A 19714-nucleotide genomic window follows, 5' to 3' on the forward strand; every position below is an offset into this window, starting at 1 on the left:
GCACCTGCTTTGACTTTTTGTGTCCTCCACCCCCTACACTAATAAAATGACTGTAAATAAAAGACTTTATTTATAAAAATCTATTTGGGAATTTAAAGTAGGACAAAGAAAGTGTCACTTCCATTATTGAGTAGATGAAGAAATCAAGTGATAAATAATTTATGGAATTAAATTTGAATTCTCTCAAATTAGGGACATGGATAGAATTGGGCCAAGTACATGGCATTCGGATGACTATTGATGTTTCAACCGGAAACAGGTGTTGATAAATATCTGAACCTTCCTTAACGTATGGAGAACTTAAAACCAAATCAAATACATTGATTTGGTCATTAACTTTTATTTTCTTATTCAGCCGATTCATCTTAACACTTTTCTTTATTACCTAATCCGTTTATAAAGCTGTGTGTTCATCTTAGCTATGATTATAGCCTGTCTATAGCTTCATTTTCAATAGCTTTTTTAGAATGAGCCAGTCCAATTATATTGAATCGACAGACAAAACAGCCAAGTCAAATGGATTTTGTCAATAAATTTTATAGAGTTGTTTGAAAAATAACTTGCCAATTTTGTTTATTAAACCACCTTGTGAAAAAGCAGTGTTTTATACAACTTGTCCGGCTTTCTAAAGTCAGACCCAAACAACATTTAAACTGACAAATCAAACTTTGATTCTGACTATGAAATTTTCATTTGTTATTGTTGTATTATGTTATTGGCAATATAATATGCTTAGCTTTATTTAAAAAAAGAAAAAAAAAACTAGCAGGATTATCCAATGTTACCCAAAACTTCCATCTATCTTTTTCTCTTTCTCTTTCCCCCGCTCTATTAAACCCATTCCTCTGGACATACACACACAATTCATTTACATAATAGATTCCCCGAGAAATAAGTCAGCATTTTCTTTCCAAATTAGGACATAATAGCACTGAAAAAACTGATCCTACGGACCAAACTTATTTTACAGCATATCAGCCATTTTTGGGTGCTTTAATGCCAAAATCAGTTATTTTGGAAAAGTTTTTAATGCTTTAAGTTTTTTTATGTTTTCAAATTCATGGAATTTGGTTTGGTTGTTGTGTAGCAGAAAATTGCTCTTTTTGACTTTGCATGACATGATTGAGTTTTGCAAAGGGAAAGAAAGGGAGAAAAATAACATCAATGTTTGATGTATTTTTGGTCAGGAAGCCAGTATCTTTAGGCTGATAATCTGGTAGCACCAGATGCCCTAGCAGGCATCATCACTCTCGGGTCAAAGTGGACCTGGGAGTAATGGTAACTAAAAAGCAATTCTACATTTCCCACTGTCCCCAAATGGGGCATCGCCACTGAATATCCTTTGATGTCGTCAGGACCATCTTTGATTTAAGTTTATTTCAGAATAGAAGCATATAAACTTTGCCTCCATCCCTTGATAAGGAAGATAAAAAAGGAAACTGTCATAATGCTTCCCAAACAATTGCCAATATCAGCAGGGAAGAATAGCCAACAAATGATCTGAGTAGCAAGAAATTTTATCATTGCGATGAGAGCCTTGAAGATGAAGGTAGAGTCATGCACTCTAAAACAGAATTGTGGGATAAAAAAGGCATCAAATTATCAGAAATGTGGCAGGCACTTGATGTCAGTATATTAACCGTATCCAATTATCTCAAGTAAATTGGTAACATGAAAAAAACTAAATGATTAGCAAAGGTGCTGCTGAATTTCCCAATGCCAACCAGCAGCATTCATTCTAGGTAAGTTCAAGCGACTTCCTTCCGTAGGAGAAAGTGTTAAAGGAATATTAAATTCACAATCGCTCCCCAGTTGCACATATATTCTAGTCAGGGAAGATGTCAGGTTTTTGTAGTTCTTGCTGGGAGGTGTTAACGTTTTTCTATATACGTTCAGTATTTCCAAATGGTCACCTATCTGGTACTGACCAGACTCAGTGCTGCTTAACTTTAGTGATCTAATGAGAATTGATATGTCAATGTGATTATGCCGTAGGTTTCTGAACTTTATCATTATTTACTGAATGACTTCATGAAAAAGAAAAGTGAAAAAGGAGAACACATTTCTCTTACCTGCAAATGACTAGCTGCTAGTAGAATGTCATCGATAGTATCACTTGTGATTTCCAACAAGCCCGTATATGCAAAGTTAATAACGGCATGAACCCCGATGGCGGTCAACCCGAGTAAAGTGACAGAGTTTTCACGGCTTTCTCTCATGCTCCCAGTTAACATGGCATTAAAGTAGTCACTGCTGGCAGCCAGCAACGTCTTGTGCACGTGGATGCTCTCATTTTCGACGTGGATGGTGTAGTCAAAAAGATGACTATCCTCACGTAGTTTTTGATAGCCATGCATTAACTTGCAACCATGACGCTCCGATTGAATGTTAATCATGGGAATGAGACTATCGAAGTCAGATCGGCGGCATTGCTGCTTTGGTTCTTTCGGATGGACGTCCTAGAAAGAGACAAAAAAAAAAAAAAAAGATATAATTACAATTTTTGAAAAAAAAAATGAATAAAAAAAACAAAAAAAAAAAACAAACATCAATGACCTTTTTGTCTTTATACAGAGTGCTGGAAAATAAATTTATAGTTTTATTGTGGCTGTGACACAGTGATCACAAAATTATGTCATGATTGGCATGCGCTCACTGCAAAGTAAAAATTCAGCTTATTGCAAAGACAATGGCCTAGAAAAGATTAAATCGTGGCTGTGCAAATTCTGTTTTAGCACTCAATATAATGACAATCCTCCTCTATAGCTGCACAACCTGGCTGATGAAAGCGACACATCTCAAAAGGCTAGATGTGTTTGACCTGCTTCCGCTTAATTCGTCTCCAATACGAAAATCGGGAGGTGATGGAAGATCATCCCCTTCAACGAATCTCTTAAAGAGGAGACTTCTGATTCGGCCATAGAATGAACAATTCTGATTGTAGAATCCGTATTAAGTGGCATGGTAGATGGAAAGACTATAGCCCTGATGTCTCGGCTACAATCACCACATGCAATTATAAGTGTTTATAGTTAGTATTTTTGTTAGCTTTTAGTGGTCTCGTCTCAGATAAAGAACAATTCTGCTACAACAATAACGGCAAATTCTTGTTCAAATGATTCTAAATGTTGACATTCACTGTGTAAAAAAGAACTGAGTAACGTGCATTTTTTTTTTTTTTTAAATTCAGATTTTAAAGAGTGTATTTGAAATTTTTAAAAATAAATTAATTCAAGAATTTTTTCTAATTATTTTTTTCATAATCAAAATAATGTAACACTTTATTTTTTGTTCTTATAAAATAAAACTACTTAATTTACATGATTTTTGGAATAGTATATTTTCGTTTCATTACAGGTACATATACAAATGTTTCTTTATAACAAGGTGAGATTATAAGAAATTAAATCACTAAAAAGGAAACTTACTAATATCAACTATATTTATCAATAAAGCTTGTAACGATTACATATGAATTGTTGACATTTTCATGAATGGAAATTTATAAAGAATGCCTTCTCACACATACACACAATGGAAATGTGTAAAAATCATTTTATCAACATCACAAGAATTTTGCAATATGGAAATAATCAGTCTATTCGTTTAGACAAATTGATTAGAAGTATAAACAATAGAGTTGTGTAATACAATTCAACATTTTACAAAATCGTCTACAAAAAAAAAAAATCTTACAAAAATAATTTTGATAATCTATGCAGATTTTTTGCAATGCAAGTGATCTTGTTTGATAACGACCACTTATTTCACAGTAATTATACTTGCCATCCTACTTGTATGGCTGACTGTCCTTTCAGATTGTGCCTGGCAATATATATATGTATATATATATCTTGAGTGAATATAAAAATGTATATTCTTTAAGGTATATATTCCTTATAAATATCAAAATCATTAAGAATAATAAGCTCAATGAAGATGTATTATCAGCAAGCAAACGAGAAAAAAAAAAAGGGAGGGGAGTTGCTTCAAGGGTGAAAAAAACAAATTCCAAAAATTCAAAATTATGTTTTCCCTTATTTGAGGCAGACTTTTTTCTTTTTTCTTTATTCCATCCACTTATGTGTGATGGTCTTTAATATTTATCTCCAATGATTTGTGTGATGGCAGCATTGGCAATACAAACAATGAAACGCTTGTAAGACGCTTATGGAAAAAGTGAATACATACGTACACACATACAAAAGAGAGATAATTCTTACTAAATAGCTTTTTCTGTCTATTAATTAGGCTTTAAACACATCTAGACAAGCATCAGTAAACATAGAAATATTTATTGAAATTTGTTTATATGGTCTGTTTTTGTAAGGATGCTGGTAGTAATATATATTAACTAATTAATTAATATTATTAACTTGGTTTAAATTTTATTTTGACAAAATGTCCAGAATTTCCCTATATTAAAAAACAAAAATATGTAGGATGTGTATCCATGACGAAACAAAAATATATTCCAAAAATTGACCAAGTAGTTTTACTTTTATAAAGAAAATCTTAAGTGATTAACAGGAATTCGTAAACATTACAACATAAATCTCGCAAGTTTAATTTATTATTGAGTAATCTTTCATTTTTTTTTTTTTTTTTTTTAGATGGTTTTAAAAATGGTGGACAAAACAGTAACTTTTCGTTTACTCATAAAATTTCATTTCCTTGAATAAAACTATTAGATCAATTTTGCGATTTTTGGAATATGATATTTTCATTACATCATGGCTATGTACAAACATATTTTTCTTTATTTTTTTATATAGGGCAAATTCTGGATAAGAATGGACAAAATGTAGTTCATGTATAAGAACACGATATGAACCATTGCAACATGTAATTATACAGTCACATAAATTTGCTTTGTGTGCATTCAGCTATGGATCTTAATTATTTGACAAATTATCACCATGGAACTAAAACTTACAAGAAAAACCATCTTGAAGGAGGACTTGTTGGGAGTTGTTTTGAGCATTATATATTCATCCTGTCAGAATAATTCCCTCATGTCAGTCGTGGGTTTTCTACAAAAATGATTTAAAATAGACTTAATTATTCAAAACAGTTGCACAACATTTTAAATAAAAATTTTGTCTTCATTAATCTTAAAACCCTTATGCATCTTAACTCCAAACCAGAGAAAAATCAATCAAGCAGTTTTGGAATTTGTTTTCATGCATTTTTCTGCATAGTCACTTTGGTCAGTTTTTTTTTTTTATGCTACAAGGGATAGAAAATGAATAAGATTCTTGTCCAGAATTCCTACTATACTAAAGGAAAAAACAACTTTGTATGATGTATGAAACAAAACATATTCCAAAAATCATATAGATTAAGTATTAGGTTGGTATAAAACTTGTCATTTTTTGACGTTCAACTACACATTAAAAAACATTTTTGCACCAACCTAATAGTTTTATTTTTATAAAGAAAATCATTAAGTGATTAATGGAAATAGGCATTACAACAAATTACTGTTGAGTTACCTCCGTTGTTGGAGATTTTTTTCAAAATGGCAAGCAAAACAATCATAAAATTTGAACTTTTTACAAAATAAAACTCCTTCATCAGTAATGGTATTTATATAATAACATTTACGTGATTTTTTTAAAATGATATTTTTGCTTTCTCAGTTATGTACAACATACATTTTTCTTTATTTTTGTTTTTCTTGGTGGAATTCTGGACAAGAACCATAAATCTTCAGTTTTCTATCCCTTGTAGCAGCATGAAAAAAAAAAAAAAAAAAAAAAAAAACAAACAATAAATCGAACTGACCAAAGCAAATATGCGCGCTTCTGATGTCACTTCTGTGAGGTGGACATATATATATATATATATAAAGTTGAGGTGGACATATATATATATATTAAGTGGAGGTGGACAGATATATATATATTAAGTGGAGGTGGACAGATATATATATATTAAGTGGAGGTGGACAGATACATATATATTAAGTGGAGGTGGACAGATACATATATATTAAGTGGAGGTGGACAGATACATATATATTAAGTGGAGGTGGACAGATACATATATATTAAGTGGAGGTGGACAGATACATATATATTAAGTGGAGGTGGACAGATACATATATATTAAGTGGAGGTGGACAGATACATATATATTAAGTGGAGGTGGACAGATACATATATATTAAGTGGAGGTGGACAGATACATATATATTAAGTGGAGGTGGACAGATACATATATATTAAGTGGAGGTGGACAGATACATATATATTAAGTGGAGGTGGACAGATACATATATATTAAGTGGAGGTGGACAGATACATATATATTAAGTGGAGGTGGACAGATACATATATATTAAGTGGAGGTGGACAGATACATATATATTAAGTGGAGGTGGACAGATACATATATATTAAGTTGAGGTGGACAGATACATATATATTAAGTTGAGGTGGACAGATATATATATATTAAGTTGAGGTGGACAGATATATATATATTAAGTTGAGGTGGACAGATATATATATATTAAGTTGAGGTGGACAGATATATATATATTAAGTTGAGGTGGACAGATATATATATATTAAGTTGAGGTGGACAGATATATATATATTAAGTTGAGGTGGACAGATATATATATATTAAGTTGAGGTGGACAGATATATATATATTAAGTTGAGGTGGACAGATATATATATATTAAGTTGAGGTGGACAGATATATATATATTAAGTTGAGGTGGACAGATATATATATATTAAGTTGAGGTGGACAGATATATATATATTAAGTTGAGGTGGACAGATATATATATATTAAGTTGAGGTGGACAGATATATATATATTAAGTTGAGGTGGACAGATATATATATATTAAGTTGAGGTGGACAGATATATATATATTAAGTTGAGGTGGACAGATATATATATATTAAGTTGAGGTGGACAGATATATATATATTAAGTTGAGGTGGACAGATATATATATATTAAGTTGAGGTGGACAGATATATATATATTAAGTTGAGGTGGACAGATATATATATATATTAAGTTGAGGTGGACAGATATATATATATATTAAGTTGAGGTGGACAGATATATATATATTAAGTTGAGGTGGACAGATATATATATATTAAGTTGAGGTGGACAGATATATATATATTAAGTTGAGGTGGACAGATATATATATATTAAGTTGAGGTGGACAGATATATATATATTAAGTTGAGGTGGACAGATATATATATATTAAGTTGAGGTGGACAGATATATATATTAAGTTGAGGTGGACAGATATATATATATTAAGTTGAGGTGGACAGATATATATATTAAGTTGAGGTGGACAGATATATATATTAAGTTGAGGTGGACAGATATATATATTAAGTTGAGGTGGACAGATATATATATTAAGTTGAGGTGGACAGATATATATATTAAGTTGAGGTGGACAGATATATATATTAAGTTGAGGTGGACAGATATATATATTAAGTTGAGGTGGACAGATATATATATTAAGTTGAGGTGGACAGATATATATATTAAGTTGAGGTGGACAGATATATATATTAAGTTGAGGTGGACAGATATATATATTAAGTTGAGGTGGACAGATATATATATTAAGTTGAGGTGGACAGATATATATATTAAGTTGAGGTGGACAGATATATATATTAAGTTGAGGTGGACAGATATATATATTAAGTTGAGGTGGACAGATATATATATTAAGTTGAGGTGGACAGATATATATATTAAGTTGAGGTGGACAGATATATTAAGTTGAGGTGGACAGATATATTAAGTTGAGGTGGACAGATATATTAAGTTGAGGTGGACAGATATATTAAGTTGAGGTGGACAGATATATTAAGTTGAGGTGGACATATATGCATCATAACTCATGATGTTCATTTTTCTAAACAATTGTACATCATGCGCTGTTCATGAATTTTAGTGCACTGTACACAAGGATTTTACATTTTTTTTTTATACATGTTCCCAGCCCTGAACCCCATATTATTTAAAGTAAAATATTATCTTTGTGAATTTTTTAGATGAGGATTGAGTATTTGCTTTCTTCAAACTACTGTTCTCATTTTGCATGTTATTTTCACAACATCTTTATCTAGATAACCTCTGACCTTTAAGTGTATTTTGCCAAACTCAAGAGAATTTGCATAGAATTTTAAACAGAACCCTTTATTTAATCTACAGGGATAGTATACTCTCATTCCATCAGTCATCATTGGATAAAAGTCCTAAATAATTCACAATTACATTTTTGAGGGTCACCCTCAACCTTCAACTAGCATTACAAGCGCATGCTGTATTTTCGTGGACATAGGTAATATTACATACCTAATGTGCTTCAACAAGTCATATCTTTTTTATTTGTTGGTCAATTTTTAAAAGAATTATATTGATGGAAAGAGAATAGAATAAGCATTCCAATGATGTTATTTTCTTTTATGCATTCAATGTTTTTATGCTTCAAGTTAAAAATGAAAAAAACGGTAAAAAAATGGTGACAGCAAAAAGGGAAACTTTTTTCAATGTTTACATTTCATACATTATGTTTGGATACACATGCACGGGGTCAAATTTGATTGGATATAGCTGAAAATTTACAGCATAGATATCCATCTCTACTGGACTTTGATTTATATTTTTACAACCACAGGAAGAAAAGTTACGACTGAGCAAAGTTGAAGAATATTTCAAAATTGATAAAATAAATCAGTATATATCCATTTTCATATAGATAATAGTTTCAGAATTATTTTCATGTACAATATGTAAATATTGTATAATTATTAATTGTGAGGAAATTTCTTTAAAATGTTATCTTTTATTGAAATTCAAATCCACTTAAAAGGAAACAGCTCGCTATGCTATGGTTACATCGCTGTCAGTATATTAACGAGTTTGTATTCTCTTAAAATAGAAAACTTTTTTCTGCTTTCAAAACGAAAGCAGAAAAAAAGAGTTTCATTTTTTATTCAGAGTTTGTCAATTTAAAAAAATGATTAAGTTTTCACATTTGATTCTCAAACAATACTATTTTGTCGTTTTTAATGCTTTTAGTATACATGTACATTAAAAAACAAAATGTACTAAGTACATACATTTGTTTTTTAGTGGTAAAAAAAAAAAAAAAAAAAAAAAATATAACAAATAAAAGGTTTTTGTGCACTTATGCTACCATGCTGAAATATCATTTAGAAACCCATTCTTAACATGGGGAAGGAAGGGTGCTTTGTTAACTATTGTGTACTTTCACCTAACAAATAAAATATATTGTGAAACTTGAATTTTTTTTAACTCATTGTCAAGACAATTTTTTCAAATCTGTAAAACAAACCAGGTTTTCTTTTTTAACTGAAGAGATTTAAAATAATAATTAGTGGTGGGATGATTAATCGGAATCGTAAGAACCGTGTATTTTTTTTTTTGGGGGGGGGGAATCACATACCTTAGATTTACGATTCTTTCATTACGATTCTCTTATATTTTTAATTTAAACTGTTTGTTTGAAGTCAATAATGCTGTCAAAAATTTATGATAAAAACGTCATAGAACTTTTCATAACATATTTAATATGAGATACAAGAATTTTATTAACTACTTTAAAAAGGTAATCTTTATCTTAATTAGGTACGGGCAAAATGGATGCCGATGCTCAAAATGTATAAACATTTTGACCTTAATCCCTCTACTTAAAAATTCATGAAAAATCAGGGAATTAACCAATTTTAATTAAATTTTCAGTATTTATAAAATGATCACGGAATATAATGAACCCATTATTTTTATTTAAATCTTAGTGGAAATGTATCATTTTGTTTAAACAAAAAATACCCTTACTAAAGTTATGGTTTTCTGTAGTAAAAAAAAAAAAAAAAAAAAAAAAAAAAATTTTTTTGCTTTATGAAAATAAAGCATTATAAATTATAACAATTTTTAAATATTATTTAATTTTTACAGGAACATTACGAAAATAATCACTAAAATCCATATTAATGAATTTGATATAACTAAGAAAAATTAATTTCTCAAACTACCGATATTACCATTGAATTAAGCGTTGTTTGTTTATTTTCACACACAAAAAAATAGCAAAAATATTTCTAATTTTTTTTTTTTTAAATTACAGATTTCGCATAATTTTTATATGCAATATTTTAATAATTTCCTTGCTCGCATGAATCTAAAACTTTTGGTGTAGCATAATTTTTATATAATATTGAACAATTAAAAAAAAAAAAAAAAAAATGTAATTTAAAAACCGGAATATAGAAAAATAATTAAATTAAAAAATGATAAAAATCGATACAAACGTTCAGAATAGGAATGTACGGATGGACATCTGGGGAGGGGGAGGGGGGTAAGTGAAAACTGACACCCCCTACTGCCTTTTAATATCATGACTTCATTTTGAAACAGCGTTTCGATTGGCTGAAATTTTGGGCTTCCGTATAATCGTGTTTACAAATCTTTATTTGTCGCATTTTGGCGAATGGCAGAATTACTTGCTTTTTGGGTCTAATTAAGCTATTTTTTGTACAAACAAGGTGGTTTTTTTTTTTTTTAATTTAATTCAATATCTTAGGATTTTACTTTACTAATTATCTTTGAAATAGACCCAGAAAACTAATATTTATCTTTTAAAAGATTTTTTATAATGAATTTATTTAACTTCAAAATTTAGCTGAATTGGTTAGCTCGTCGTGAAAACATTTTTCATAATTTTTCATGTGTACAAATATTTTTTTTTTCCTTTAGGAAATTAATTGTAGTCCTTAATCTTTCAAATACACTCAAAAAAATAGAAACCTACAAAAAAAAGTTATGATAAATCGGCTTTCAAAACTAGGTTTCCCCTATTTCTATCCGCCCATTTTTGCCCGTACCTAATCTTAATGAGTTTTCTTATTCTGTCACATACATAGGTGCTGTCTGTTTCGAAACTTCGAGGCACATGATTAGTTATCTGTTTGCACTGTTGCAAAACTTTAGGGGCTGCAAAGTAACATTGTTTTCATTTGTGAGCGAAGTTTATTTACATATAAAACAGCCTAACTACGTCAATCCCATGAAAAAGTTGAGGACTACTTAATATTTTACAGTGCTCTCATTGCGAGTACATCAGGTTAAAAATCAGTGGTTTTTCCAACTGGCGACTAAGGAAAAAAAAAAGTGGAGGTGCAGTTTTTTTGTTTTTTTTTTTTACCGACACTATTCCATTAGTAAATGAATGAAAAATCTCATTAGTAAATGAAAAATGTCCCGTCAACCTTTATATTTTTAACAAATAAAACCAGCAAAGTTAAATTAATTTAAACAAGAAAAGGTTTAATAGAACAATATATGTACTTTCTATTTCCTGAACGAAGGCAGTTTCAGGAAATATTTCTAAAACTAAAGTGAAACTGACCACATGGTATCAGTTCGCAAAACTTTGACAGTCGGTCGGCTTTTTTGAAGTATCCAAAAACAAAAACGTTAGAATTACATATGCTGACTGACGGTTCCGCTTAAGGTCTTTCAAAAACTACAAAAGAAAACAATCATTTTGCTATCTGTTAAATAAATGTGGTAAGTGAATTTTACTTTTTTTTTCTTTTAGAAATTTACATTTCAATAAAATATTTTGCGAATGAAGCAATTAAACATTTTTGGAACTTCTTTGCACAACAAAAACATGAAAAATGTGAAAAATTTGTTAAAAAAGGAAAAAACTTTATTTTTAATACTTTGAATCTTAACTTTGCAAACTAACTAGTCACTCAGAGCCGTTCAACTAAAGGATTGTAGGGGCTTGGTCGACATTCACCGATGCCTGGTATCACAGTCGTGATGTGAGCATAGGTAAATGCTTCCCAACACCCAACAAAAAATAAAAATAAAAAGGTTATCAGAAACAGCATTAAGGCAGAGGCGATTTTGAAAGTTTAATGAATTACTTTTATTTAACAATAGAAATAAACAATTACCAAAAATTTACTTTTTTATATAGAAATAAAAAGGTAAAATAAGACATTAAATAGGAATAAACATGAAAAGATAAGTATAAAATTATATAATAAAAATAAATATAGAAATAAACCAATTTAGATTTAAAAAATAACATTATTATTGCTAAAAATATTTTTTTTAAATAAATAGGAATAATTTGAGATGATTGAATAAGAATATTCTAGAAAGCGGAATAAAAATCAGTCAGAAATTGAAGCTGCCAAAAAAAGTTAAATTTTAAAGAGTTATCGAAGATAAAGAGAAAATAAAACAAAAAAAAATGAATATTAAAAAGATAAACAAAACATGTTATTCCCCTTGAAATTTGATGTTATTGTATTTTTGTTGAATTAATCATGACTTCCTTTTTCTTTATATATTTTTAATATATAAAATAACTCCTTAAACTGATTGTTATTAATTTCATGGTGCATGTTCAATTCATAGCGAAAATATTTGTTTTGACTTTTATCTTCGATGAAATAAATTTTACGAAAAAAATCAAATCATTTTCGAAATTCCCTTAATAGTATTTCCACTTTTTTGCTGTACCAAATTTTTTCGCTACACAAAAACTTTCAATTATATAATGGTATTTTTCAAAACAACAATTCCACGGGAATCGGAATCATACTTAGTATCGGAATCGTTAATCAACATTTTCCTGGAATAGGAAAAAATTTAGGAATCGTCCTAACACTAACACTAATAATAATAATAATTAGGCAGTTTGATAAATTTCATTGTGATGCATTTTGTAAATTTTTACCTTGTTTCCACCTTAACATTTTTCTTTAAAATAACTATCTTTTAAGGTTTTCGGGTATGCTGAAAACGAATATCGCATTTATATTTTCCGCAAATAAGTAGCTTTCCGGATATTAAGAAATGTCATTTCTTATGTTATCGCTGGTGGCCATCTTGGTACATGCATTTTGCGCATAGTTTCTCAGGGTTATGTTTGCGCATTCGCGCTTACCAAGATGGCCACCAGCGATAACATAAGAAATGACATTGCTTAATATCCGGAAAACTACTTATTTGCAGAAAATTTAAATGCAATATTCGTTTTCAGCATACCCTAAAACCTATAAAAATAATCATTTTAAATGTTAAGGTGGAAACAAGATAAAAAATTTCTTTGTTTACATAGTTGAATTTTCAGTAAAACAACAGAATAGAAATTACAAAAATTACCATCAACTGGTGAATATATAGTTGTTGCTTATCAGGATTCCTGGTATCCTGATACTGTGAAAGCTACATCAAGGATTCATGTAGAGTACAATTTATGGTTGTATCTCAGAAAATAGAGGTATATTTTAGGCCAGATAGAGAGGACTTACAAAATTGAAAATTGGACTGGTCCCAAAATGTATAAGTTCTGGTCGACTATGGGAATTTCTATCTTTTACAAAAATCCCAAACTATACGAAAAATTTTCGATTTATTTCGGAAATTAATTCATATCTACTCAATTTTTTTTTTTTAGGGGAGTAGTAAATCCCGGCCATGAATGCTCTTTAGACATTCAATGGCTACACCCCAGATTAAGCTCTCCTTTGGTGAGAAGGCAGGAAAATGCCTGCTCTCAAAGCTATATTCAAATACCATTATAATACTTAGTTTTGTTCATGAATAGACACCCATTGTATGATACTATGCGGCAGTTTAAAAAAAAAATTGAAATTTGTACATCTGAATTTATAATTCATGGCTTATGGTAAAGAGATACATCAGATTTGATTGCATAATCAGAAAGAGCACACAATTTTACATAAGAGTGCCAAGTTTCATGAGAATAGCTTGAAAAATAAATGGTGGCGAAATATCAAATTTTTTGAAATGTTGAGGTCCGTAATTTAGCCCACTAAATAAAAAAGGTCTGTGGAAAAGCATAAATTTTGGCACTTAAAATTCTCATAACTTTTAAACTACTGATGGTATTTGCATAACTCAAACGGTTTTGGCTCTTTTCATGCAAGTTGATGAAATAACAATTATCTAAAAAGAAAAAAAAAAAGAAAAAAAAAAAGAAAAAAAAAAATCAACTTGTGATGCCACTTCAACCTCCAGAAGAGGAACTTACAACTGAATTTTACCAAATATTTCATTCAACACAAAATTACCACAGCTATTGAATATATCAAAATTTTACTTGAGAAAAATCAAAAAAACTTTCATCTATATGAAAAAGGCAAAGTGTGTGTTAGTGTGTGCATTTTTTTTGTATGTCCAGCAAAGACTTTTGGAGGGGGGAGGCGGTCACTGTTTCTTAGAACTTTTTATATATTCACTAGATTATAATATCTACGATTTACAAAATGAGGTCACGTTTATCTTTTATTTGAACAACTTTTACATGCTATTTTCACAGTATTTGTCATTCTACACGAGTTTATTTAGCTTTTCTGTATATAAGGGAAACTGAATCCGTTTACAAAGGAGTCTCCCTGGCACTTGGGCCAGACGTCCAAAAAAGCAACAAGTTTTAATCAATGCAGCCAAAACCCACCATATCAGACAATTGCTATTCAATTGGACACTCCCCTTTTTATGAGGAGCTGGTTTTCCCCAACATCTTTGGAGAAACAAATAAATATGCAGAAACTGGCTTGCAACCAAAGTTAAGTTTCCCCCCATATGGAACGATGTTTGACTTCATTAAATTTAAGCACCTGCCACTTAACTTTTTAATCGTTAAATTAAAGCGCTTTTCAATTCCTGTCACATCGTGGCCGAGCAGCAAGATGTCAGGTTTTTTCACTTTCTTTTTCACCTCTGCGTAAAGGGTTCGGGCCTACCTGCCTACTAAAACATTTTTTCTCAACACACACGTCCAAACATCCAGGCAACGCTGGGCACCCCTGCTAGTCTATTATATAAAAGGCAAAATGGGTGCGTGCGCTTGTGTATGCCCAAGAAAGGCTTTTTTTCATGGGGTTTCTCGACAAGTTTACTATTTGGGAGAAATTTCCTTATGCTCCTTAGATTATAATATCTCAGATTTTAAAACGGACGTCGTCTATCTTTATTTTGATAGAGTTTAAAAAAAAATTTTTTTTAAATCCTTGGTTTCCAATGTTTGTCATTCTTCATACTCAGCTATTTTAATACTTTATTAATCGTTGAAAAAAAAAAAAAAAAAAAAAAAAAAAAATGACCTTTCAAAAAGAATTTTAAAACATTTAATAATATTTGAATTAAAACTAATTTCTGGTTATAAAATTCTTAGCAACTTCTCATGTATTAAAAGATTTAAAAACTCGGAGGTCTTTTTTTTTTTTTATATCCGATTATTTTATAAAGAATGTCAAATAATTTATAACAGTTTGGGATAATGTTAAAGATCGATCTAATAGTTTCTTCAAAAATTAAAATTAGGATGACACCAAGAACATTTGAGTTAAAAAAAAAAAAAAAATCAATCTTATATAAAGAAAGACATTTAATGCAGTTTTCGTCTTGAGAAATTAAAAAGTGAAAAGAACATGGCGACATTCTGTAAGACTCCATTTTGTGAAAATCACGATTCTTTTAGCATATTTACACACTTTTCTTTTGCATGTTGTACTAATATAGATTTTAACTAGAAATAGTATTAAAAAAAAATATATATATATATTTATCGTTTATACACAAGCTTTTCTTTTATTGCTTTGTTTGTTTACGCTATCGACCTTTAACCCAATTTAATAAATAACCAAACAATGTTTTGGTAATTTTCATACTAATTTCAGCAGAATATGGACAGTGTTGAAATAACGTTATGATTTAGAAACTAGGCATGACACTAATAAGGGCAGAATTTTCGATCCCCATTATAAACAGCAAAAACCTTGTAAAATAAAATTGAGTCCTCACAATTTTTGTTGTATTCTTAAGATCAAAAGAAAAAAATTTTTTTACCTCCTGTAAAATAGGTGAATTTTCAACAAAAAAAACGAATCTTATTTCTACGTATTTTGACGCAAACAATGAAAACATGATTTTTTAAATTCTCTCAAAAATCAAATAATTGATCAATTTCGTGAATTTTTATTTTTTTAAAAAAGGCTGACCTATATGTAAACTGAAATTAATATATATATATATATATATATATATATATATATATATATATATATATATATATATATATATATATATATAAATTCTCATATTTTGTTCCCCTATGCTATCTTATCAAACGATGGGGGGGGGGCATCCTAGTTTTTTTTTCACATATGAAAATATACTGGAATGATGAAATAAAATACTTAATTTTGATGCAGATTTTCCAGAAAAAAAAAAAAAAAAAAAAAAGTTGGAAAATATATTAAAATTATTTAAGTTTCACAAAAATTTTTATTATTTACATTTTAATATTTTTGCCTTTGAAATTTCAAAATATTTCATTTTTTTTTTTTAATGATTGAATTTTTTTTTTTTTTTTCAGTCTAAAAAAGTGGAAGATTAACTCTTAAAACTTATGAACAAACAATCTTACTGCTAATAATTAAATTTTTTTTCTTTGTTTAAATGGATGCCCTTTTTTCGTCAATGAGCAAGTAAAAATATATTTAGAAATCGAATGCAAATAATTTTTTCTATGAAAGACCAATTTGTCCATCTTTGCATCTTACTAATAAAAATAATCACATAACCTATATTACTTGTTTCTTCTTTGTTAGAACAAAAACATAATAAACCAAGTAAATAAAACAATTACAAGTTCAGAGTTAATTTTGGGGGCATGGCTAATTTTACAATCTGTTAATATTAAATAAAAAAGTGACTTAGTTTATAACCAGACTACCCGTGACCCGTTGGGTCAGTATGTTATATTAGCTATGGAATTAATGTATGAGCATGACACTTGTGACTTGAAGAAAATAGTGTTGTGTGACATAACAGAAAGATTCCTATGAAAGTATATTAAAATGAATAAAGAATAGATAGATTTCTATGAGTAGTTCTGTTTATAATTGTTTAATTTTGAAAAAAAAAATAACTTACAGCCATTGAGTGTTTGCCATACTTTTAGGTAAATGTCCACTGAACAGAAAGTTACATTCAAATGTTGATATATCTTAATTTAAACGGGGGAAAAAACAATTGGGACGCTGAAAACGTACAAAGTAAAACAATATTTTTAATTGTCGCGTTGATTTGTTTATGTAAGCATGCACAACCGGAGTCGTAAACCGGATGTTGGGTTATAACACCCGTTACAAGGTCAGTTGAGTTTTATAATTATATAGATTTCATACAAAGACTTTGAATTGAAAATAAGTTTCCGATAAAGTTGATTTAAGGATTTAGTTAAAATTTAAATAATGCTTAGTTTTATGAATTAAAAATTAATGTTTCCTAAAATGAAGAATTTAATAAAAATAATTTAAAGATTACTTTTTCAGGTTACAAATTACGATATTAAAACTTAATAAATTGTTATCAACAAGGAAAATTTGTCATTTAGGGCCATCCATAGGAACCGGAAGTTAATTGTTTTAGGTGTTGTCTGCTTAAATGTGATATGCTTTCTACATATACACCTATGTCTTTTTTATATTTTAAGACAAAGGTAAGACCTTTACTGTTATATTTCACTTAACTAATGATTGAACCAAAACTTTAACAAAATATAATGTACATTTTTTACGTTTTTCCCTATATTTTTAATGTTTAATTTGGCTGTTTTTCTTGTATTTATGAAAAATTTGCTGCCATTGCTTTGTTTTGTCAGTTTTAAGTTTTGTCATTTTGCGATGTTCAAATAAAATTTTGCTTGTTTTATGGAGTGTAAAATAAATAATGTTTATATGGGATTTAAACTTTGATCCTTCTTCAATATAGAGTAAAAATTACAATGAACTAATTTTATTAGTTTATAAAATTTTAATTTTTTTTGTTATGGGTGTTGAAAATTAGTGTTATATCTATTTTGAAAAATAGTCTTAATAGAGGAAGGGAGGTAATTATGTACTTTCATCTAACAATTTGATAAACAAAAAATACAGTAAAAATTGAAAACCTATCTAAAAAAATAGCACAGTCCATAGGCTCAAGAACCTTACCGTTATGTAGGTATAGCCAAAATGGTCGAAAAGAACTGACCCCTACTTATTTTAGTATACGTCTAAATTTGGATTCTGTTTGAAAGATAACAGACCAAAGGTAGTCTCTAAAATTAAAAGAAAATGGATATTTGCATGTTAAAAAAATTTTTTTTTTTTAAATCCAAATTTTAAGTTTGAATAAATTAACTTTTAAATTTTTTGGAAAAATAATTATTAGTTTTCCAGAACTTCAAATAAAATGTTTGTAAAATGTTCAAAAAGTCAATTTCAACAATTACAGTACTCCATTAACACTTAATTTTATTACTCATTAAATATAAGCTAAAAACTTAATTAAATAGAATCCAAATTTGAAAGAAAAAGATTTATTAAATAAACTTTTTATTCATTTTTTCACGGTTCTGCCCACTTATACTTCAAATTAACCGTTAGTAGGAACTTTTTTTTTACATTTTTTTTTAGTGGCCCTGGATCTCAATGATTTTTTTTTTTATTTATTTACAAGAATATAAAAATGATATTTACAAGTTCATGCGTACAAGCGAAATAATACATTTGCAATTTTCGCGGAAACTTATTAAAATCACATGAAATATTTTTTGCAATTATATTTTTTAATGAAAATATTAAATAATGCTTAATTACATAACATCATCAGTTAGAATTTTTTTTTTTTTTTTTTAAGTTATATTGATTCCATTTACACAAACTGTAAGGGCTTTTTTCATAATGTTCCCGAGATATTAAAAACAAAATAAAAAATTAAAAATGTTTAACATCTATGATGCTTTATTTTCATAAATAAATGTACTTTTTTAGTACTTAAAATTATAACTTTAGTGAAGGTGTTTCTTTTTTGTTGGTTACATAAATGCATTTTCACTTAGATTAAAAAAAAACATTTTTAAAAATAGGTTCATTATATTCTGTGATCGTTAGTAAATACAGAAAATTTACTTACAATTGGTTGATTTTGGTGAATTTTTAAGTTAAGGGTCAAAATATATAAACATTTTGGAGATCGTCCATTCATTCTGCATGTACCTACATCATTCCTGTCTCCATTTCCGCTATGTTAAGAATGTTTTTTTATGGATAATATCCATTCTTAACAACGGTAGGGGACATTTTATTTTCTATACATTCACTTAGCAATTTAATAAACAAAAGATACAAAATGAATTGAATTAAAAAGGAAACTAACTAAAAATGAAGTGGAGATATTAATCTACCTTAAAAAAAACAAAGACGCCCGGGCATAGATAGAGCCTGTAAATAAGTGTCTGTGTAGAATATATTATAATAAACCTAAAAATGCTTTCTGAACATTCCCAGAAAGAATTAAAAAGAAAAGGTAAACATTAAATGGTACTCGTGCACTTATTGAACTGTGCTATATCTTTTTTTTTTGGTGCTCGTGCACTTTTGCCACCACGCTATTTTTAAATAGTTTTTTCAGGCATCTTTTTTTTTTATTATTATTAAATTGTTAGGTGGAAGCACAGAATATTTACAAACACCCTCCCTCCCCATGTTAAGAATGGCTTTCAAAATAACATTTCAGCACAGTGGCAAAAGTGTACAAGCACCCTTTTATTCTTATTAAAGGAAAAAGTTGTAAAATTGGT

General features: G+C 28.9%; 1 protein-coding gene across 2 annotated transcripts in view; it reads right to left on the reverse strand.

Moving 5' to 3' along the window:
- The window catches only part of LOC145254901 (kelch-like protein 13), a 33808-nt gene that overhangs the window by 7906 nt on the left and 6188 nt on the right, over positions 1–19714 (reverse strand). The window contains exons 2-3 of one of the 2 annotated variants that reach the window (XM_080113836.1): positions 4937–5033; positions 2073–2459 (exon numbers count right to left, since the gene is read on the reverse strand). In XM_080113836.1, the coding sequence (XP_079969962.1) occupies positions 2073–2459; positions 4937–4984 (435 nt within the window). In that variant the 5' untranslated portion in view covers positions 4985–5033. The remainder of the gene's footprint in view (positions 1–2072; positions 2460–4936; positions 5034–19714) is intronic. The other variant, XM_080113834.1, reaches the window with a different exon arrangement.

This window comes from Euprymna scolopes, chromosome 30 (genome assembly GCF_053919585.1).
Source record: "Euprymna scolopes isolate OS-2025 chromosome 30, ASM5391958v1, whole genome shotgun sequence".
NCBI classification, from domain to species: Eukaryota; Metazoa; Mollusca; class Cephalopoda; order Sepiida; family Sepiolidae; genus Euprymna; species Euprymna scolopes.